This window comes from Neopsephotus bourkii, unplaced genomic scaffold (assembly GCF_033783945.1).
Source record: "Neopsephotus bourkii isolate Nb327-2 ecotype Australia unplaced genomic scaffold, CSIRO-AGI_Nbou_v1 NB_809, whole genome shotgun sequence".
NCBI lineage: Eukaryota > Metazoa > Chordata > Aves > Psittaciformes > Psittacidae > Neopsephotus > Neopsephotus bourkii.
The window spans coordinates 165246-187100 of NW_026901305.1; the positions used below are offsets into that span (position 1 = coordinate 165246).

General features: G+C 51.1%; 2 protein-coding genes across 13 annotated transcripts in view; one reads left to right on the forward strand and one right to left on the reverse strand.

Annotated features, from left to right (window-relative positions):
- Positions 1-7920: 7920 nt before the first annotated feature.
- On the reverse strand, positions 7921-9812 carry LOC133213399 (basic proline-rich protein-like). Its single transcript, XM_061355588.1, has 2 exons — positions 9237-9812; positions 7921-9099 (listed from the first exon to the last, which is right to left on the reverse strand). The coding sequence occupies exons 1-2, from the start codon at positions 9810-9812 to the stop codon at positions 7921-7923; spliced, it is 1755 nt and encodes a 584-aa protein (XP_061211572.1).
- Positions 9332-21855, forward strand: part of ZNF532 (zinc finger protein 532) — a 33505-nt gene continuing 20981 nt past the window's right edge. For 3 of the 12 annotated variants that reach the window (XM_061355596.1, XM_061355606.1, XM_061355607.1), the window contains exons 1-3: positions 10145-10458; positions 10884-10992; positions 18334-20693. In XM_061355596.1, the coding sequence (XP_061211580.1) occupies positions 18354-20693 (2340 nt within the window). In that variant the 5' untranslated portion in view covers positions 10145-10458; positions 10884-10992; positions 18334-18353. The other 9 variants (XM_061355597.1, XM_061355599.1, XM_061355602.1 and 6 more) reach the window with 9 other exon arrangements.

Below are 21855 nucleotides of genomic sequence, written 5' to 3' on the forward strand. Positions count from 1 at the left end.
TGTGGCTAGAGAAAGACTCCAGTGGTTAAACTCACCCCTGTGTGTGCTGCTCTGTTTGCAGGTGCACCCTTGGAGACACGAGCAGGCTCCTGGAGCTCCAACAGCCCTCGATTAGTTCTCAGGCGTAGTACTTGCTCCGAGGATACACAGCCCTGTCAGTCTAGGTAGGAACTGATTAACCTTTGAGATGCTTGAAATGTGAACATAGAAAGATTTGGGTTGGAAGGGACCTTAAAGCTCACCCAGTTCCAACCCTCTGCCACAGGCAGGGACACCTTCCACTAAAGCAGGTTGCTCAAAGCTCCATGGTAAGAACATAGTAAAGAAAGAAGAAATCCTCACAGACTGGAGGTTGGAGAGGGACTTGTGCCAGCACCTGACAAGACTCTGCCTGTGGCAGTTGTGTGGGTGAACACTTTATATCATTCTGAACCCTTCCTGAAAGGGAATGGTGATGGAAAGGGATTTTCTTACTGCATCACTGCCTTTAGGAACTGCTTGAACTGCTTTAATCATTGGTGTTAAAGGTGAAATGCCCTGGTTCTTCAGGGCAGGCTGCAAGCCATTTCCTTTGGCTCGTATCCAGTGAGGCACTGGGAAAGTTCAGTGTGCATAAATGAAGCCAACATTTTAATCCCAGTGATACGTGTGATGAAAGCACGGGACTAAACGTGGGTGTTTGTTAAAGCTCTCTTTGCCTTGGGATGCCCTTTCTGAACGGGAGCCAGGGAGGGGTTCCTGAAGTGCAGGTCTCTGGGGATAACACTTTTTGCTGGAAGTACCCTCTAGGCTGTTACTTTGCCTCTGCTTTCCCCATTGCTGTAGGGTTTTGTGTAACTTGGCTGATTGTTATTTGGGTTTGGCCATTGTGAGCAGCAGGAGGTATCTGAATAGGAGCATCTTTTGACTTGATCAAGCCATTGCCACTTGCAGTCCAGCCAAAGCACTGTTCTACTGGACAGGAAAGACATGTTGCACGGAGATGGTAGGAGTGAATTTACCTTCTATATCCATAAAGCTGTGCAAGCTGCCTCCTCAGCTAAACAACCTTTGATCTTCAGTCTTTAAGCTGTCTCTTTGGTTACAGGAGACCATCTGCACTTTGTAACTCCTCGCTGAGTGATTTCAAGGCTGGGTTTGCTCTCAGGAGTTGCTGCTTTTGTTCATGCATCAATTACTTCTCCTCATCCTGTCAGCTAATGAACAGTTTTGGCAGCTCCCACGTACCTTAGGCTTCAGGGCTATGTTCACCTTGGCATATGCCTCTGGCTCGTGTAAGTATAATGCACCTCAGTGTTATTCCTTCCTTGCACAGCATTTTAACTGAGGCAGAGCAGACCTGCTCACACCGTAGTGGGGCATCTTGAGATCCGAGGTGTTTGCTGGGAGCTGGAGATAGGTTCAGGGTACCAGGTGTGGGAGGAGAGGTAGAGAGTTTGGAGGAGTTGGATTTTGGGGGTGGTTTATGTTTAAGTTTGGTCTTCCTTTTAGTGTAGTAATTGCAGGACTGGGGAGAGAAGTCCTCCATGTTGAGCAGTTATTCATTCCTGAGGTAGCACTGCTGCAGTTTAGTCATCCCAGGCTTATTTTAAGAGCTAGTAAGAAAACTGCTGTCTCCCATCCCTGCTGCTGGCCCACACGGAGAGCAGGATGCGTGTGGGCTGTGTGGTACCCAGCGAGCAGCCTCACATCTGCAGGAGGAAGTGACTAGGACTTCCCCATCCGCTCTTCAGGCAGCAGCAGTCTCAGCACCCTGCTTTCATTCCTCAGCCAACTGAAATCAGTGGCTAAAGCGAATGACTCCAGTGCTCGGGAGCTGGAACAGCTCCCAGATGTTTCCTGGGCTCTCTTACAGCTTCACTTGGAGGTTAGGATTTATTTCACCTCTCTTTGTGCATCAGGCAGCCTGGAGGCCTGGAGAAGCCCATCTGTGCAGCTCTGCAGAGCTGAAACTGCTCAGCTCAACTGCCCCCTGTGCTGCTTCAAGTGCTGAAGTGTCCAGGATTCTCCTCTGTCCACATCCCACCTTCTTCATGCCTGTCAGCTTCGGTGGTACCCGGGTACCCAGTACCACCGGTGGTACCCAGCTGCAGCTTTGCACCCAACACTTACCACAGGGATGATTTCCTGGTTAAAGGCTTTGCAGCACACAAATCAGAGGTAGGGCTTGCAGCACGTTACACTGGGAGAGCCCTGCTAATCCCTGCTCCTCTGTTTCACTGGCATAATCCTGCTTGGAACACCGCAGCCCCCTTGTGTTCAATCCCCCTTTCCTCTGATGGGAGCAAAGGCACTGTATGCACTTATGTTTTGTTTGCTCTTCTCTTTGGGGGGTGTTTCTTGTTCCGTGGGCTCGGCTGAGACACCAGAAGTTCAGAAATGTCAGTGAAGCCCACGGGGAGCTATTTTGTACTGTGTGGAGTGCAGAACAGGGAGACAGAACTGTGTTTGTGTTCCCTTCAGGAACAGCAGCAACACCCAGCTGGCACAAAACGGGATGAACTCCGACCTGTGCCAGCTCCTACTCCTTGGCTCTGTTCCTGCCTCTCCTCTGGAAGCTGCCCAGACCTTAGGCTGAGCTCAGCAAGTCCCAGCAGCTCCCAGGCAATTCCTGAGCAAGAAACAGGTACTTGATACTTCCCTCACTGGAAATGCTGCCGTGTGGTAAAGGGCTTTGGGTGGTGAGCCAAAGAGATGGATTGAATCCCCTGGGACCAGCTAGAGCCATGAACTCTAAGGATGCTTTCTGAAGAACTCTGTTAGTAAATAGAACATAATAGAATACAGAGGATGCTGCTGCATGTCTCTGGAACAACGGGATCCCTCAGGAGCCTGGATGCTGTGCTGGTTTTGTGCAGTCACACGCTCTCTAGTGGGTGAACACAAGTGCTCAGCTGCTGATGGAGGATACAGGCCCTGAGGGGCTTCCCTTCACCAGCTGCAATGCCAGATCCACGTTTTCCAGCCTTAGCAGGCACAAGGAAGCTCAGCTCTTCCCAAACCTGCTTGTTCTCTACAGGGAGGATCCCTGAGCTGGGCTGGATGTGTGGTTTGGGATGAGAATGTGCTGTGGGGAAGGGGGTGAAAGGCACGGGAGGGAGAGGATGGAATGGCATGGGAACAGAACTGCAAAGGGAATGCTTCCAGGCCTGGCACTTGGCATGCAGGAGATCCCAGTAGTGACTAGCGAGGGCAGCGGAGCTGCAGGTTCTCCTGTTGGAGTGTACCTGGTTCTTTATGGAGTAGTAACTGCCTGGGACATAGATTTAGGTTTGCCTTTGGCTCTAACTCTTCACCTCTGCTGCTGGCAATCATTTACAAACCCTGGTAAGCTCTGTGTGCTGTCCAGCCACAAACATGTCCCTTTCTTAACAGAACATGATGGAAAAGAGGGATGAACCCCAGGTTTGTATCTAAAGGTTCCCAAGAGAAATAACTGCCCTTTCTCAACTAACTCTAAAGTGATTTCCCTTTAAGCCTCATTAATTACAGTGCTTTCTTATTGCTGTAGTCTCAGTGCTGGTCCACAGCTATAATAAAGTTAATATATAATAATAGCTGCCTTGAGACTGCTATTAGTGATATTTGCACATATTCAAGTGCTACTGAGTCATCAGTGACAGCAGCTTCTCAAATTGGCAGATGGTGGCTCCCTCAGAAAACATGTTTTCCTGCCTTCCCTCAGTTTGTGCCCTGCCTGAGCCGTGCTAACTAGGTAGGAGCATCTGTTGATGTAATAGTTCCCGTTAAACTCCATCTGCCTGCCTGGAGATGTTTAAACTATGGGATATATATAAGGTGCAAAAGGTATAATTGGAATGTTGCTGTATCACACACTGGAGTTGGTTTATGTAAACCCTATCGTTGGGCAGCTCTAAGAAGCAGCAATAAGGGATGTGGTGAGCAGAGGGATGATGTGCAGTGGTTGACTGTGCTGCCCAGGTTGTTCTTTGCATCACGCAGTGCAAAATGTACATTCTTGCCTTATCTGAAGCCACTTTCTTGCATATTGGGCTCGTGGAATTGTTTGTTATGGCCTAATCCTGGCCATGCCCTGTTCTGGAATCTGGAATCCTTTAGCTGGCGTGGCTGCCCTAGAGGAGGCTTTGTAGGACTCCTTGGCAGGGGGCTGGAGCCTCTCCATGGCCACTGGCCATCACCCCAGCAGTTGGCTGGGCCAGCCACCAGGTGTCAACGTTCTTCTGCACAGCGGCAGCCTCCTCCTCCCCATCATCCTCCTCCTCCTCCTCCTCCCCAGCATCTCCTCTCCAGAGAGATGCTCATTTCCTTTCCCTGGGGTTCCCATGTGTTTCCAGCTGTGCTGTTGTGTGATGTAAGGAGTGGTTTCAATAACTCAGCTCCACTAGAACAGGGTGCAGAGGAGGTCTCTGTGCTGCCCCATGGATGACAGCATCTCCTGCCTGCCCTGGGTGACACCTGTGCCCCGAGGCCACTCTGATGTGGGGCAGGAGGCAGTGGGGAAGGTGGCTCAGCGAGGTCCAGCCTGGAATGACGCTGCAGATGTAGAGCCCATGGCACAGGCACGTGCTGGGGGGAGCAGTGGGTGCGTGGGAGCACTGTCTCCAAGGCAGAGGTGTCTTGGAGGCGAGCGCATGAGATCCCCAGGCCTGGAGCAGAGGATTAGCCCCACAGACAATGTGATGCCCAGGATGTGGCTGTAATCAACCTGAGCAGCCTGTGTTGAGCACAATCTAATCAGGACTGCAGGAGGTTGGTGAGAGCCACCATTGTGGCCAGTGACAGCAGCGATGGATGGTTTTCAGCCCCATCTGCACTGGTTTTATGGGGAGGGAAGCACCTCACATCCCATAGGGAATAACTAACTGTCAGGAGGGGCCCCTTCCAGCAGAACTCTCTGTATCTGCTGCTGACTGAGGCTCACAAGTGACCAGCCTGGCAGAGCAGCTCAGTTCCTCATAGCAGGAAGAGCAGATGGGCCAAGAGTGAGGGTGAACAGGGGCCCATGGTGAGACTCTGCTCCTGCAGCTGGCAGGATTTACTCAACACAGAGGTTTTCTGGTGTGAGAAGCCTGTGTCAGTCTGTCTAGATTGAAGTCTCGGTGTTGCAAATGTAACTCCTCTTCTTCTTGCCTCGTTTGTAGGACTCCAGCCCTGAGAGAAGGTGCCCTGGGGAAACTCCAGGTACAGCTCCCAGAGGAAGTGCCTAAGGAGGCCGCTTGGCAGGGAGTAAACCCGGAGTAATGGCTGTGCCTTGATGCTTGATGGATATCACAGGAAAAGCCATCTCCCAGCCTCAGCTCTGCCCTTCTGCTCCCAGTGTAAGTGCAGGTGAGCACCCAGCATCCCAGTAGCTGTTGACAGCACCATCTGCAACAGGCTAATGGCTCATTCATTAAGCAGTGGGAGCCCGGGCCTCATCAGATACTGTCTGATGAATAATTCACAGATAATGCTCCTGTACTTGAATAAATATCAGGAGAGGAAGGGAAGGAGCCCGAGCACACAGGCGCAGCAGGGAACAAAGCAGGCATCCTTCAGTGTCCCGGGCTGATGAGCTCTGTTCCACTGGATGGTAATCACGCAGGTGGCTGGTGCGTGCAGAGGAAGCTGATGGCCCACACTGGGGAGGTGTCAGCAAGCAGAGAACACCACAGTGCTCACAGGAGAGCCCTCATCCCGCAGCCTGCACGTGGCCCTGTGTGGAACTCGCTGCTGGTGCAGGTGGAGGGCTCACATCCTGAGAGGAGGTTTGTCACTCTTCGTGCTTGGGGGGCATTATGCTCTCTTCCTGTCCTCCTCTTCCTCCTGTTTCTCTGACAAGCACATGGTCTTCAGAGCCGGTTATAACAGGGAGAAGAGGCCAAGGGAGCTGTTTCACTGCACACCAGCTTGTAAAATCATATTTATTACATAGTAAGACCTCTCTCATCAGACCAGAGCTGACACTTGAAGGCTTAGAGGTCAGAATGCATGGGCTGCACATGTTCCTCTCACCTGTTACTGGTAATTCCAGGCTCTTTCTGAGCTGTTGTGGCAGCCCCAGTGCAGACCAGTGCCACATGCAGGCATGAGATGGGGTTTAATGCACCCCCAAAGAGGAGTTTGGCAAATGGCAGATTAGCTCCAGGCATCTGGAGTGAGGATTCAGTGAGTTTTAACCCCTTGGCCATGGATCAGAGCTCTGGAGCCTCCTGCATGGCCACATCCAGCACCTGCAGAAGGACACTGTGTGACAAGCTCAGGTCTTAATGTGCTGCTGGGCCAGGAGACGTCTTAATGGGCTGGGCGGGTACCTTGGAGTGCACAGATGTGGCTGCAGGTAGCTTGCTGTGTCTCATCTCTTTGTTTCTAAATGACATTTCCCAGATTTCCCTTGACTCAACAGTAGTGAAGGTGTATTTAGAGCCTGGCTGCAGATCTCTCCCTGCCAAGGTCCTTATCTCATATGAGATCCCTTTCTTCTAATACCTCCCCTCTTTCTAAAAGCAATCCTGGAGCTTTCAGTCCAAAACACAATGGGAAGCTTATTTTAATAACCAGGAGAGGAAACTGGGGGTGTTTTGCCAAGAAACTATCAGTAATAGAAGCCTCTGCAAAGGGGAGGTCGCATTGTAAGATGGGGTTTTACACTGACTGTTTCAATACAGTGGTTAAAGGCCCATTGCATTCTAAACAGTTAAAGTATTCTACAAGGAGAAACAGGCTTTGCTCTGCTCTTGTGTGTATGATGGTACAGGAAACGTGAAGGTGGAATGCTGAGACAGGATAAAGCGAGGGACTCCAGTTCCCACCTATTGCAATGCTGGAGTAACCTAAACCCACCCACAGCCCCCACTGAGACAGCTGTACCTGCACTCACAACGCTCTGGAGGTGACTACAGGAGCAAGAGGTAAGGTCAACGTGTGAGAGCCTGCTGAGGTCTCAGCAAGCAGAAGAGCCACGTGGCCCTCGTGTGCTCCTTTGTGTGTGCTGTCAGCCCGGCTCCACTTGGAAATGATGCTTATGTTTTGGAAGTCAGATCCTGGGGTGAGAGGCTTCCTGCCACGGGGATGTCAAGGCTACCTGCCTGGAACCTCAGGCTGCCTGCACAGGGCCTTCCTGCCATGGATCACCTGTGAAAGCAATTAACATTTCAGATCCCAATGCCAGAGCAGCAGCTGCTGTCACCTTTAGACCACCGTGCAAACCAGCCTCAGACACTGTGTAAGGAGCAGGCTCCACATCTCACTTCCCTTCATCAAACTGTTTATTAGTTAACTGGGAAGAACTGTCACAGACACAATGGCCTCGTTCTACATGGCACTTGCAGGATGCGCCCCAGGCTTGCGCAGGATGAGTTTCGTGGCCCTTCTGTAACATTAAAGTCAGTGCACAACACGAATCCGTTTCTTTATTATACAAATAAATAACCAAATCAATGTATTCTGTTCAAACTTGCCAGGCTCACTCACTGCCAGGCTGGCAATGGAGCACTTTGCTGTTGGATTGATGGTCAGAACAAGCTGGGATGTGTATGTGGAGAAGCCCCATTGCAAGCAGTGGGAGTCTTCCCCACCCATGGCTGTGAGGTCAGGTCCTGCTGCAGCATCCTCCCATAGGGGTCTGTGCTGGTGATGCTGCAATAGGCCTTTGGGACTCCACTGCCTGGCCTCTGGCCTTGGAAGAGTTGGTCATAAACCAGCATTATTTCGACCAGAATCTGTAGTTATTGTTTATGTAGTTATTGACTATGCTGTCTGTAAAACCGAGGCCGACAGGATAAACCTGAGAAGGGTGCTGTGTATTTGAAGCCTTTCATGCTGTCCAGTACAGTGATTCACACACACTTTACATCCTGCTGCTCGCTTGTGACATATTCTATGGCAGAAAGGGGGATACTTCCTATGGGAACGTATAACACCGGCATTAACGCCGGGCTGCTTCACGGCAAACAGACCCTACTGGCGATGCCGCTGCCAGACCTCGGCCAGGCTCGGCTCCGTACGGAGCCCCAGGCTCTGGTTCGGCAGGACCCAGGGCGGCTCCCGGCCCCGCGGCGCGCACCGGGCCCGGAACGCGGGCGGTGGCTCCTTTGCTGCCCTTTGCACCGGGGCCCGGCAGCGCCGCGGGAGGCCCGGGACGCTCCGGCAAAGCGGGACCGCGCTGACACCGCCGGGCCCCGGGCTGGGCAGGGCCGTGGTGAAGGCCCGGGCCCGCGGGCCGTGCCCCCAGCGCCGCTCGCTCCCTGCCGGGGAGAGCTCCGGCGGCCGCCTGGGCTCGGAGCCGGGATCCCCCCCCCCTCCGGGCTGCGGGAGGCCGCGACCTGCCCGGCCCGGCCCGGGCGCGGGTGCTGGGCGGCAGCGCAGGCTCCCCGCCCCCGGCACGCTCCAGGGAGCCGTTTCACACGGGAGCGTCTCCCCCATCTGTGCAGCCCAGGCACCCCCGCCCGCACGGCTCCTCAGCCCGGCACAGCCTCTGCCATTATGTTCACCAGCGCTTAGCCAGGCCGCGCCGCGGGCCGCAGCCCTGCCCGTGCCCGTGCCCGTGCCCCTGCCCGCCCGAGGCGCCGGGCCCGCAGCAGGTCTGTTGGTTTGCATGGGGTCCAGCTTGCATGCGGGGGGGTCCCCGTGCCCCGGCTCCCGCCCCGCCGGCGCGCAGGCCCCGCGCCGCGGACAGGCTCTGGGCAGCGGCCTGCCGGGCCTGCTCGGCTCCGCTCCGCTCGGCGTGGGGCCGGGGCGCTGCGAGGGCGGCGGCCGCCGGAGCCCCGCGGCCACCCCAGCGCCGGGGCTGCCAGGGCCGGCGGGGATCGCTCGGCCGCGGCCTCCTGCGCTCCCCTTCCCCCGCCGCCGGAGGGGCCGCGGCCTCCCCTCCCCGGGCATCCCCCGCGCTCCGCCGGGCCGGCTCGGCAGCGCCCGCTCGGGTAGGGCCGGGCCCGGCCCTGGGTGCGGGTGCTGGTGCTGGTGGTGCTGGTGGTGATGGTGATGGTGGGGGGGGTGCGGCCGCCGCGCTAAGGGGAGGGGGCCGCGGTCCGGCCGCGAGGTGCCCGGGGCCACGTTGTCCCGCAGAGGCGGGAGCAGCCCACGGGGGCTGCGGGGCTGAGGGAGGGCCGGTGCAGCCGCGGTGCGGGGAAGACAGGGCTGAGGCAGCGGAAGAACATGGTCGTGTTCCCCAGAACGGGGTGGGGATGAGGGATGTGGAGAAAGTGCCAGAGCCGAGCTCTCCGCAGGGGAAGGGGGGGTGAAGGGTTGTGCCCGAGACCTCTGCTAACAGTTACAGGTGCAGCCCGCAGAGCAGAGCGGAGCAGAGCACGGGGGCTGCTGGTGTCGCCTGGCGTGGCCGCCGGCTGCGAGGGAGCCGTGCCGAGGAGGATGGGGCCTGGCGCGTAGGAGGAGAGGAGGTGGTCACTGGTGGTACCAGTGCCGGGGTGAGTAGCCGAGCAGCAGCGGGCAGCGCAGGGGCCGGGGCCGGGGCCGGGGTGGCTGCGGGCCTGCAGGAGGAAGGCCCTGGGTGGCAGAGGAGAAGCGGGGAGCGCGCTCGGAGCACGGCCGCCCCGGGCAGAGCTGGGCGCAGAGCCCTGCTCCGGAGGGAGCCGGTGCCCGCAGGGAGCCGCGGCCCTGCTGCGGAGCTGCCCCGGGGCGGCTGGGAGCGGGCAGCCGGAGCAGGGCCGCAGCCATCTTGCGGGGCGGGAGCGGCGCAGGCTGCAGAGCTCAGCCCCGGCCTCCCGCAGCCGGGCTGGGCAGGGGGGCCCCGGCCGGGCGAGGGCTCCGCAGCCTGCGCCGCTCCCCGGGGCCCAGCAGCGCAGAGGAAGCCCCTGCGCTCGGGGGCAGCGGGGCTCCTGCGGGCATCCCATCCCGCTGCTGCTGCGGAAATGGGTTTCGTGCGGGGAGGGAGGCGGGTGCGGGCTCCCCGGGCAGCAGCAGCAGCAGCAGCGCGGTGCCAGCACACAGAATGCCGTTCGAGCGGCCCCCGAGGAGCGGGGCGGGTGCGGCCACCCCTGGGGCACGGGGCAGCGGTGCCGCGGGAGCCGAGCGGGGCTGGGGCTGGGGCCGGGGCCGGGGCCGAGCCTGCCTGGCGCTGCAGAGAGCTCCCGTGCGGGGCTCGGCTGCGGTCTCTTTGTTAGCTCCAGCCAGGCACGCACACACGCTCAGCTTTGAGCCGGGTTGTGGGAGGTAAGTGGGGAGGGAGCGTGTGGGGCGGCCGTGGGGCGCAGGGGCCGCGTGTGGGGCGCAGGGCGAGGGGCCCGCCCCAGCAGGGAGAGCCCCGCCATTCCAGGGACTTGCTGGCAACTCCGCGAGGGTTGCCATAGCTTTTTATGTAGGGTGACCAGAACCGGCTGGAACTGGTTTGAGGCAGATCAGCTCCTGAACACAATGCAGTCACTGAGCTACTACAGTGGGATAGCTTCCTCCCTTCATGGCAGCCAAAAGCAGAGGAGCTTGCAGAAAGATACCATCCCAAACCAGTATGTGAATGCACACTTTAGACACACAGCACTGGTATGTGGCTAATAGAGGCATAAAGGGTTCTGTATGTAAATGTACATATTTGCAGTAACTGAGATGACTTTGGCTTTTCGTGCCTTTTTATGCTTAAGGAATGGGCAAGAGCTGAGATTTATGACCCTTATTAAAATACTTGTGCTTTGCATCTTATTTTAAAGCTGAACTGAATAAACCTGCTTGAATGACTTGTAATTGTAGCGATGCTTGTGACTGCAGAATGCCGTTTGCATGCTCTTTTCTTTACAGGGTGCTGTCTGTGCTTTGCTGCTTTAGGAGACGTTAGGATGGGGGGTGGGGGGTGCTGTGCCTTTCTGTAAGGCCAGAAGGAAACCGTGTTGTTGTGCAGTTGTGCAGAGGGCATTGCAGAGGGGCTGTAAGGCATACTCGCTTTCCTTTTTGTCTCTTTCTTTCCCTTGTAGGCCTATTGATTGGGGCTGCCTTTAACCCTTTCATATTTGCAGAGGTAATGCGTCTGGGGCAGTCACTGAGCAGTGGCTAAAATACCTTTCAAAGGTCAAGGTTCACAAGGTGAGCGGTGCTGTTTGGGTGTGAGTGGAACAATAGCATGAAGGTACATGTATGTGCAAAGCGGATCTGGCTCCTGGCTGCACACAGCAGTGAGGAGACAATTGTTTCAGTGTTACTAGAGAAATGCTATTAGCGTCCTCCAGCTTTAATAGGATTAAAGCTATTATTTGTGAGTCTTACTGATATCTTGGGCTAAATACAGTGTTTTAAGTGCAGTATCTTGTCTTGTTTGTGTAACAATGTGGGGATGGGGAGCAGGCCTCTGAGTGACAATCAGAAATCGCGGAGCACATGGCACTGAACTGGCTGTGCTGTGGTACAGCCCTCAGAATGCGCTCTCTGATTGTTTAAAGGTTGCTCGTTTGGCCAAATCTGAGTAACCCAGTACTGGCTTCTGAATTCAGGTCTTCAGGGTTAAACCTGTGCTTAATACAGCTGCATAGAAGAAAGTACCCGTATGAAAGGAAGGGTATGGATGGTGTTTCTTAAGCTGTTGTAACCAGGGAGGATTTTGCAGGAGGCAAGTGGAAAGCTGTATTCAGGGGTTGATGGAGCTCCAGCGGGTTATTAGTGGCATGAATTATAACGTTGTGCAGTAATGAAATCAGCCTGGGAAGCGGCTGGGCAGTGCAGCAGCTCCTGGGGGTGGCTGCTTTTAACTCAAAGCACTGGATAATGGAGAGGGCATTTTTTTCCCCTCTCATCTGAAAAATAGATGTGTCCTTAGATTGGAGCCGGCGTTTGGGTCTTGTGCTGGAAGCTGAAGGCTTCAGAGACAGGGAGAGGGGGAGAGGGAAGCGAGCAGTGATGAATCTGGCAAAGGGAAGAACAAAGGCTGTTAGGGCTTACACATTGGAACACTGAACGTCTTGCCTTGGGGATTCTTTTGCTAGAACTGTTACTTCCTATAACAGGAAATCAGCAGCTCTAGAATCTGAACCAGGATGATTTTTAAGAGACCTCACCAGTCCTGCCTGTGCTGGCTCCAAGCAAGATAAATATGGAGGCAATCCACTGAAAATGCTCTGTCCTAGTGGGAAATGAGGGTCTTTGCTAAAGCAGACAGGCTCAAAAGCCTTGAGAGGTGGTAGATCGTGGGTAAGTTGTGTGGAGGCTGGCGATAGGCAGGGTGCCTGCACCAGGGAGTGACAATACCAGGGAACCTTTTCCTTTCTGACTGCAGTAGATTACGTAAGGTATTGAGATATTAACTGTGGCAGGGTGAAAATAGCATGGAATGATGGTGTGCTGGGGTTTAATGCAGCTACAATGGGCTGTTTCTCAGATGTGATGGGGCAGTAAATAGCTTGTGTGGTGGAGCAAAATGCAGCACAGACCACTGTGCTGCTTTCTGTGCCTCTTGTTCGTAGGAGCGATGCAGAGGTTCTGTATTTGCCTGTAGACATCTGTGGCAAAATGATGCTTGCAAACCTGAATCCTTGTTGCATGATAGGAATAGTGTCTGTTGCTGCTGATGATGCATGTTCTTTTCCACATGTCAGCTAAAATTCATACGCTCCATGAGAGCACCTTTTAGGTTGATTTCTCTTTCTAAGCAGTGTTAAAAGTGTAAGTCCTTGAGACGTGAGGAAATTCAGTGTACCTGGTTTGACTGGGGTTTTGAGCACGAGCTGTACCCTCGTTCTGAGCAAAGGAGCTTTTGAACTGGAGAGATTTCTGCAGGCTGTAAGATGAGAAACCCGAATAGATGCTGGAGCCTGCAGTGGTGCTGGTGAGTTCCGTTTGTTTAGTCTCATGGTATTTGTAAGTGCTCTTCACCAGGAGGTTCTGATTTGCACCGGTTCCAGCAGAAAATGCTGCTTCCTGCTGGAGGGCTGCTCCTCTGCATCAGCAATGGTGAGCGCTCTTTGCATTGAGCCTTGTCTCGGGTAGCTCGTCTTGGGAAGAAGGGGGGTGATTTATCAAGCTCCAAGGCTCTTTTGAATGAATTAACTAACTTTGCTGTACTTAAAAGTATCGATGTGTGTTAAAACATAAATATGCATAGGGGTTGCTGGGAATGTATGCTTAAAAGGAAAACAAAACACCCTAATGTTTTAGGGCCTGTTTGTTGCTAGTGGTGCAAAGGAGGGCCCTGCCTGACTTGGAGCGCTCTTACCATGGCTGTCTGTGGCTGCTTCATGCTGGTTTTGAGCAAGAATAGCCACCCACTTAACCAAAGTCCATTAAAGGAAACAGGCAGGAAGCAAGGGCTCTTTAGATTGTGATTCACATTCGTGTTAAATTGGGAATCTCAGCTTTCCATTCGTTACTGTGGTACATCTGAATTATTCATGCGTTACTGTTCTGCACATTTTACGTACAGAAGTACAAAGTGAAGGCATCTTTATCATTCTTTTTGACTAGATTGCAGAAGGAATGGTTTGGGGATTTACCTGCTTGTCATGAATTCGTCTCTCTGTTAGGAAGAATCCAGGAAGTTGCTAGGCCCAAAACCATGGCCGGATCTCTTGACAAGTACAGGTCATTTTCATTTGGCCAGCTGTGGATAAGCAGATCAGTTCAGCCCCGTGTGGTGTGGGAAAGGAGATGCCTTGTTTGTATACTGAAATATCCCTATTCTTTTTGCCAGCCAAAGGCTGGTAATAGTGAGCTTTGGTCCAGTTGCATGTGGTAGTTCAGTGGTGGTGTGGGAAGAGCAAAGGGACAGGCTTCAGAAGATACCCCTTCCCCTCCCAGCCTGTTTTCTCCTGCCTGAAAAGAACTCGAGATACCCATGTTGCAAAAAACAGAGGAAGTTGAAAAATGGAGGAGTTAAAACACAAAATGGGGCTTCTGAGGAGTCGTGAGCTACAAGGAATCTTATTGTGGCTGTCAAAACCCCCATGGGAGTTCACTTAAGAAAGCAGAGTCTCAAAACGTGTCGTTACTTAATGGGACCTATTGCAGAGACAGCCTTATAAACCATCACCACTGCTGAGCTTGGTGTAGCTGCTTACCGTGTCCCAGATCCAAGGTGCTGTGTCTGTCCGTGGCATGAGCTGGGTTGTGCTCTGGATCAGCAGTCGTAGGCCATGGCTTGATGAGCTTCCACTGCATGGTGCGCCCCAGGAACCCGTTTGGATGTTGTCAGGAGTGGCTGGAAAGGGAAGTGAATGTGGGTGGGTCTGAATGATGATTGCAGCTTTAATTGCTTACTGTGAGGGTAGTGGAACACAGGAACCGGTTGCCCTGCGAGGTTTTGGGGTCCCATCTTTGGCAATACTCAGAACCTGATGTGCTGAGGGTCTTGCTGTGGCTGACCCTGCTTTGAGCAGAGCTGTTGGAGTTCAGAGGTCCCTGTTCTCAGGTTCTGTGGAATGCCTGTTGGAAACCTTTTTGGCTTGGAGTTCCCTGTTCTTTCTAAGGCAGATAGCTAAGGTGGTTAATGTTGAAATAACGGTTATATTTTAACTGTAAAACACCCGATACAAAACCAAGATAAGGACTGGTGTGACCGTATTGATCCTTTGGATGGTCAGTGAGGCCTTTGTCCTACAAAATCAAAATGCTCTCTATTATGAAGGGAATCCCTATTATTCCTGGAAGCAGGAAGCCGAGTTTTGCACCAGTAACCAGTTGTGGGAGCTTTGATAAGGGAAAGGGAACCTGTACGTCATGTGAACATGACAGACATTGCTGATTGTGGTTAAAGTGGCCTCGTGCATATCCTCCTGCCTGCTGAGCATTTAAACCACAGCAGGTTGTGATTTGAGATGTGGTTCTCGTTTCCTGAGGCAGGTTTGGGGGTTGCAGTAGCACATCGCTTCTGCCTGTCTTTCACATGTGAGCTGTCAAAGTAAATAATCAAGGGTATTAGTCACTCATCATTACTAATATATCTCAAATAACTAATGAACTGCTCCTAAGCTGTGTATTAGGCTCCTGTTTGCCTAATGCTTGGATATATATTACTGTAATTCTCATATAATCACTTAAGTCTTCTCTACCTGATGAGATTTCTTGGCCTAACAATACAGAAACTTCATTAAAAACTGCTTTTATGCTGGTTAAGCTGGGATTGCTCCCTCTGTAGGCATTTTGTTCCAAAACGAGCACCATGTTACTTAGGAATCTGTACTTGTGTTTGGAAGTGAAGTATTTAGTGGGTTGTCAGAATTCAGTCCTGGAATAGTGTGTCTAACTGGGAATTCCTACCAGTGTAACTAACAGTTGTTGTCTGTGCTTATACCAGAAACAGTAGACACTGAAAAGTGGTGGCTCAGTGATTGAGTTTTCACAGTCCTGAAAAGAACAGTGGGAAATGCGTGTAACAAACAGCTTCTGTAGGAAAGCAGGATTTGAGAATGATCTCTGGGACCCCTGATAACAGGACAGATGCTCCTGGGCACATGATATCTTACAGGTGTTTTCCTCTTTTTGCTGGATATCAGCCTCCTAAAGTCTTTGAATAATACAGCCTTAGGCTAAAGGGCCAGGATGTGAAGGTGCAGCATCAGATTCCTGCCCTGCTTGCTGCTGCTGCTGTCAGTAGAGAGTTCTCATGGACTGGGTCTTGTTTTGATGTGATTACCCAAGTGAGTGCTTCCCTGGAATGTGTTACCAGATGAGCTGGAAGAAAAGGGCTGACTGGGAAAAGACAGGCAGTGGAACAGTGAAAACCTGTGCCATTTTCTGTGTGCTGTTCATGAAGTGTATCCAGAGCCTGCTGGTTTTAGAAACTAAAACTGGAAGCAGTTCTGGTTTGGACAAAGACTTGGGGTCTTGCACGTTGTTCCTTCACATGTAATTTTGTTGTTCAGGCTGAGGAATGTGTCCTTGACTACACACCTTGTGGGCTGTTTCTTGGTTCAGTGCTGAAGATCAGCCCTGTGATGCTGGGTCTTCCACCTCTGTGTGTCTCTGGAGACACTGAGCTTTGCTCTCAGCACTTTTCAAAGCAATTCCAGCTCCTGGATAATGGCCATTTCCAAGGGAAGCAGGAACTTGCCTCATTTCCTGCTATTTGCAGACATCATGTTGGCCCAGAGAAGGAATAGGCTAACAGCTTGCCTGGCAGCCAGGGGACGAGTTGATTCTGATCTTGGATAAAAGGTGGAGTTTCATCCCTAAGGGAAGGAGTTACTGAAAGCTTTTCAGAGGAAAAAAAAAAAAAGGGAGGAATGTGGCTTCAGCAGCCACACTGTGGCAGTTGTGATGGAAACATAGTTTATATACTGCACCTTAAAATGATACACTACAATAGTGAGGAAGAGATGAGTAAAAGGCCCAGGTTAAAACTTTGCTTGCCTGTTTATCAAGACTGGCCATGGCTTTTGTCCGTCCTTGTTTAACTTGGGCTGCTTTAAACGTTTGAAGCACAGGAGTGATTCTTCCTAAGGGCAGCAATAATTCTGGGTGTCCGTGGAGAAGAAACCATTCCATTCTCACGCTCTGTTGGAGCATGGGAGTTGTTCCTTCTGCAGACACCTAGAAGGCAGTTGCAGCTTCACGCTGTATGCTCCCTGAGGATGGATTTATGCTCTCAGCTCTGCAAGCCTCACAGTTCTTTTGAGGTACTTTCTTTCCCTGTGTGGAATTAGCCTGAGCTGCTCAGGAAAGGACAAATGTAGCTCCTCTGCCATGCTCTTGCACAGTATTTCATCCAGGTACATGTAAGTGGGCCTTTACTTAATACATTGCTCTTGCTAAATGTTAATTAAACTCCAGTGTATGTAATTAGAGGGAGGTTCTAGTTCTTTTTGAGTGTGTATTGTAACTAAAAAGACACCCATGGACAGATGTACAGTCAGTGCAAATAACCAATATCTCAAACCATGAAGCACTGTGTCAGTGAAGGCTTTGTGTGGTTTTACATGGATTTGATAGGCTTTGGTCTCTGGAATCTCTTTCATCTAATTCTCACAGGAGCTTTCTTTGTGATTTTGCTATCATTTGTGTATGTGGTTTTGTGTTTAGGAGCTAGACAAAGCAACAAAGCCACTGAGTGGACTGTGAACAGTTCTCAAAACCATTATCTATTTATTTGGAGGTACTGTATGAAATGCCTGTGTGTATTCCTGTGTCCTGGAGCAATATTCCTCGGTTGCCTTTCTTGGAGCCCAGAATGACTCCCGGGTCATACATGAATGCATAAGTCTTGCAGATTGGATTCGTTTTCCTTAGCATTGTTACAGCTGAACTCAACAGCCAGTAGTTTCTCTCCAGAGCGAAAGATAATGGGCTGAGAGGGGAAGGATGAAGTAAGTTGCTGAAGCTGTAGGGTGCATCTCCATTGGCAAGTGACTTCCAAGACCTTCTGCCTTGGGGCATGTAGCTTCTCCTTTATCTGAGCTAACAGTAGTCACACCGTGGTTCTTTGATGGCTTGTTTCCTGATCCTGGAGACATAAGGTTGAGCTGTGTAATAAGGATGTTTTCCAGTCCTTTAGGGTGATACCAAGGCAGGAGGACAGACAGGATGCTTCCTAAACTGGGCTTTCTAACAGTAATACTTACTGATTAAGTAACTTTTCACACTGAATACTAACTCTGGCCTGGTAATTACTGAACAAAAAGAACAGGATCTGGAAAATGTTATTTGTGAGGGGAAAGAAAACACCAAAGATCTGTTGTTGGTTGACCTAAAAAGAAGTTTGAAGGGAGCTAATGGTCTTGGAGTAAAATGCTGTTGCAGAGGGTAGATGACTAGAAGCATATGTGGTTTGTTCAGATTACAGGAAGAAAGATTCACATTATGCAGGAGGAAACATGTAACAGTGAAAATTGTGAATGACTGCAATAAATAACATTGGAGGTTGTAGAATCTGTTATGGGAGGTCTTTAAAGTAGGTGAGACCTGTCAGGAGTAGTGTGCCGGTCCTTCATTGGAGCTGCTGCCAAAAAGCACTGTGGACACTGGGAGACACTCCATAGTTCTTGTAAAGCAATTTAACTTGCAGAGCAGAGTGCAACAGTCTTAACCTGTTAGTAGAAACATACTTGTTACCCTCTTCAGGAAGGCTCGTGAGGTGGATAATGCAGATGTTAAGGAAAATCTAGACTTAGGAGGAATTGTGCCTCACGTTATGTTCCTGGAAGTCTGAGTGAGTATCTTCCTATAGTCATCCTGGATGTAGAGAGGCAGGAAGAAAGTGATTGAAGAGAAATCTGTGCTAGAATGAAATGTCTGGGTTAGAGTCTGTGAAGTCGGGGGCTCTAATGATGTGACTGTGCACTGGCACTGAGACACTGTTCTGTGATGTATAATTTCTGACAGTATTACTTCAGAAGTGAAACAACACCTTTTTGCATGGCATATGTGAGCATATGCTGATTTGATGTAAGACCGTGCTATTAGAGCTTCACATACTGAGGTGATGACTTTCTGCTTGTTTTGCAGATTTGCTTACAATCAAATACATGACCATGGGGGATATGAAGACCCCAGATTTTGATGACCTTCTTGCAGCCTTTGACATACCAGACATGGTTGATCCAAAAGCAGCTATTGAATCTGGACATGATGACCACGAAAGCCACATCAAACAGAATGCTCACACGGATGAAGATTCTCATGCCCCATCATCATCTGATGTTGGTGTGAGTGTCATTGTGAAGAACGTGCGCACTATTGATTCCTCCGAAGGAGTGGACAAGGATGGGCACCATTCCACAGGCAATGGCTTGCACAATGGCTTTCTAAGCTCATCAGCTCTTGATAGCTACAGTAAAGATGAAGGGAAGTCACTTAAAGATGATGGGTCAGCTTCTGAGACTACACTCAAGGATTCAGCTTTTAACCAGTTTAGCCCCATATCAAGTGCTGAAGAATTCGATGATGATGAAAAGATTGAGGTGGATGACCCCCCGGATAAAGAGGAGATGCGGGCAAGCTTCAGAGCAAATGTCCTGGCAGGATCTATATCTCAGCAGGAATATGACAAACTAAAGGCACTTGGAGGGGAGAACTTGATTAAAGCTGGAATCTCAGTTTCAGGTAGCCTAGATAAAAGTAAAGTTGCTAAACGAGAGGCAGAGACAAACTCCATGAACTTAAGTGTCTATGAGCCTTTTAAAGCTCGCAAACCAGAGGACAAACTGCTAAAAGACAGTTCTGAGAAGCTGCTTGACAACAGGGTACTCGATGGAAAACTGGGTGCTGAAAAAGGCGAAACAAATCTTGCCAGCATTTCACAGTCCAAAGCAAAGTCATCAGCAAAGCTCTCTTCGTGCATTGCTGCGATTGCAGCACTGAGCGCTAAAAAGGCAGCTACAGATCCCAGTAAAGATTTACAGCCTAATTCAGGAGAATCTTCTCCTCTACCGAAAGACATGAGTGAAAGTCCCCGGGCTGTGGAAAAATCACCTGAATCTCAGAGTCTCATTGATGGTGCTAAAAAGCTGTCCATCAAACCTCCTGACAGTCCCAGAAGTGTGTCCAGTGAGAACAGCAGCAAAGGCTCTCCCTCTTCTCCTGCAGGGTCAACACCAGCAATTCCTAAAGTTCGCATTAAAACCATCAAGACTTCTTCCGGGGAGATCAAGAGGACTGTTACCAGAGTGTTGCCAGAGGTTGATTTGGACTCTGGTAAGAAGGCAGAGCAGACTGCTTCCATGGTAACTTCCATGACGTCCCTGCTGTCCTCGCCAACCTCTGCTGCTGTGCTTTCCTCTCCTCCTAGAGCTCCTCTCCAGTCCACAGTGGTTACCAACGCAGTTGCACCTGCAGAGCTCGCACCGAAACAGGTCACCATCAAACCTGTGGCTACTGCCTTCCTCCCTGTTTCAGCAGTTAAAACAGCAGGTTCTCAAGTGATTAATTTGAAGCTTGCTAACAACACCACAGTGAAAGCCACTGTAATATCTGCTGCCTCGGTGCAGAGTGCCAGCAGCGCCATTATAAAAGCTGCCAACGCCATACAACAGCAGACTGTTGTGGTGCCAGCATCGAGCCTTGCCAGTGCTAAACTTGTGCCAAAGACTGTCCATCTTGCCAACCTTAACCTTCTGCCTCAAGGTGCTCAAGCCACCTCCGAACTCCGCCAAGTGCTAACGAAACCTCAGCAGCAGATAAAGCAGGCAATAATTTCTGCAGCAGCCTCACAGCCTTCGAAGAAAGTGTCTCGAGTCCAGGTGGTGTCATCGCTGCAAAGCTCTGTCGTGGAGGCGTTCAACAAGGTGCTGAGTAGCGTCAACCCTGTCCCGGTTTACATCCCAAACCTGAGCCCCCCTGCCAGTGCCGGCATAACGTTACCGACGCGGGGTTACAAGTGTCTGGAGTGCGGGGACTCCTTTGCTCTCGAGAAGAGCCTGACCCAGCACTATGACCGGCGGAGCGTGCGCATCGAGGTGACCTGTAACCATTGCACAAAGAACTTGGTTTTCTACAACAAGTGCAGCCTCCTGTCCCATGCCCGTGGCCACAAGGAGAAAGGAGTTGTAATGCAGTGTTCCCACCTCATCTTAAAACCAGTCCCAGCAGATCAGATGATAGCATCTCCTTCAAGCAATACAGCTGCAGCCGTGCTTCAAAGCCCCGGGGGGGTCAGCACGCACACGGTCACCAAGGTCCAGCCTGGCTTAACGGGGACGGTGATCTCGGCCCCAGCAAGCACGCCTGTCATCCCAGCTATGCCCCTGGACGAAGACCCCTCGAAACTCTGTAGGCATAGTCTAAAGTGTTTGGAGTGCAATGAAGTTTTCCAAGATGAGACATCTCTTGCAACTCATTTCCAGCAGGCTGCAGACACAAGTGGACAAGTAGAGTATCATACGTTTACATTCCAATGTTTCACCTCTAAGCCTAGGAGACTTCGGATATGGGTTTACTTTGATTTAGCTGTTATTTATCTGAACCTCCGTGATTAAAATGATAATGAAAACCACCCAACACCCTTGCAAGCACTTACATAGTGAATGTCAACACTGTTTAAGTAAGAGCTTTCTTAGATTTTTTCTTAGGCTCTGAAGTCTGATACTTAGCCTGTGTAGTTTTGCTGACACTCAGCATTAGCTTTCTTGCAGCTGAACGTTATCATACTGGTCCTTACTAAGGATTTTTGGTGATTTTTTTCCTGTGCTTTGGAATGTGAGTATCCTGTGGAATCCACTTAATTGGCACCCTCACTAACAGCCCATCTCTTCAATCTGAGTGATAGATTAAAGTGATTCAGTCTTGATTTGTCTTCAGTTTGTACTGGTTTCATCCACCCCATGGCTGAGCCAGACACTCCTCTTGCCTCCAGGGACAGTGAGTAAATGGCACACAGACTCCTTTGACAGGAGATGCATGCTGTCCTCTCAGGTCCTTCTCCACCAGCAGTGACATGGGGTTCACTAACATGCATCTCTTGCTGTGTGACCGTTTGTTTCTTTGTGTTGGCTTTCCTCTTACAGTTACAAATGAGCCAAACTTCCAAACCACCTTAAAATTCTTTACTAATGTCTGTGGCCTAATCTGAAAGGGACACCTCATTCAATAAATGTTAATACAATCAGTGTGCGATGTATTTTGTAATGCTACAGGAGTTGAGCTTGTTTGTTCCATGATACACTTGGATTTCTGTTGGGGTGTGCCAATTAAACGGGATTCTGGTGTCTTTCAAAGCGTTCACTTGAGCTTGGTGTTGCAGCTTCTTGCTGTGTGGAGGCTGAAGACCTGCAGACATGCTCAGACTGATAGAGACAGGAATGCCCCAGGAGTATTCCTGGGAATTGCACAGCAATTTTAAGTGCTGCAGTTAGGGAAAAATGCCCTTGTTATAGGAGCATATGGAGGTTCCTGCCAGGATCTGATCATTAAACTTCAGAGCTGTTCTCTGGCCATGAGGCAGTTGCACTGCACCCACCACTACAGCTAGTAGAGAGATTTAAGTGTGGAAGTAATCTTGGCTGTGTGGATTATGTGGCTCTGCCACAGCTC

Excerpts from the sequence above, each read along its gene's own strand:
- LOC133213399 (XM_061355588.1), bottom strand. The coding sequence starts at position 9,812 with ATGGGATGCCCGCAGGAGCCCCGCTGCCCCCGAGCGCAGGGGCTTCCT. Across the intron at positions 9,100-9,236 it reads CTGCTCTGCGGGCTGCACCT|CCCTGTCTTCCCCGCACCGC; the intron begins GTAACTGTTAGC and ends CCGCTGCCTCAG.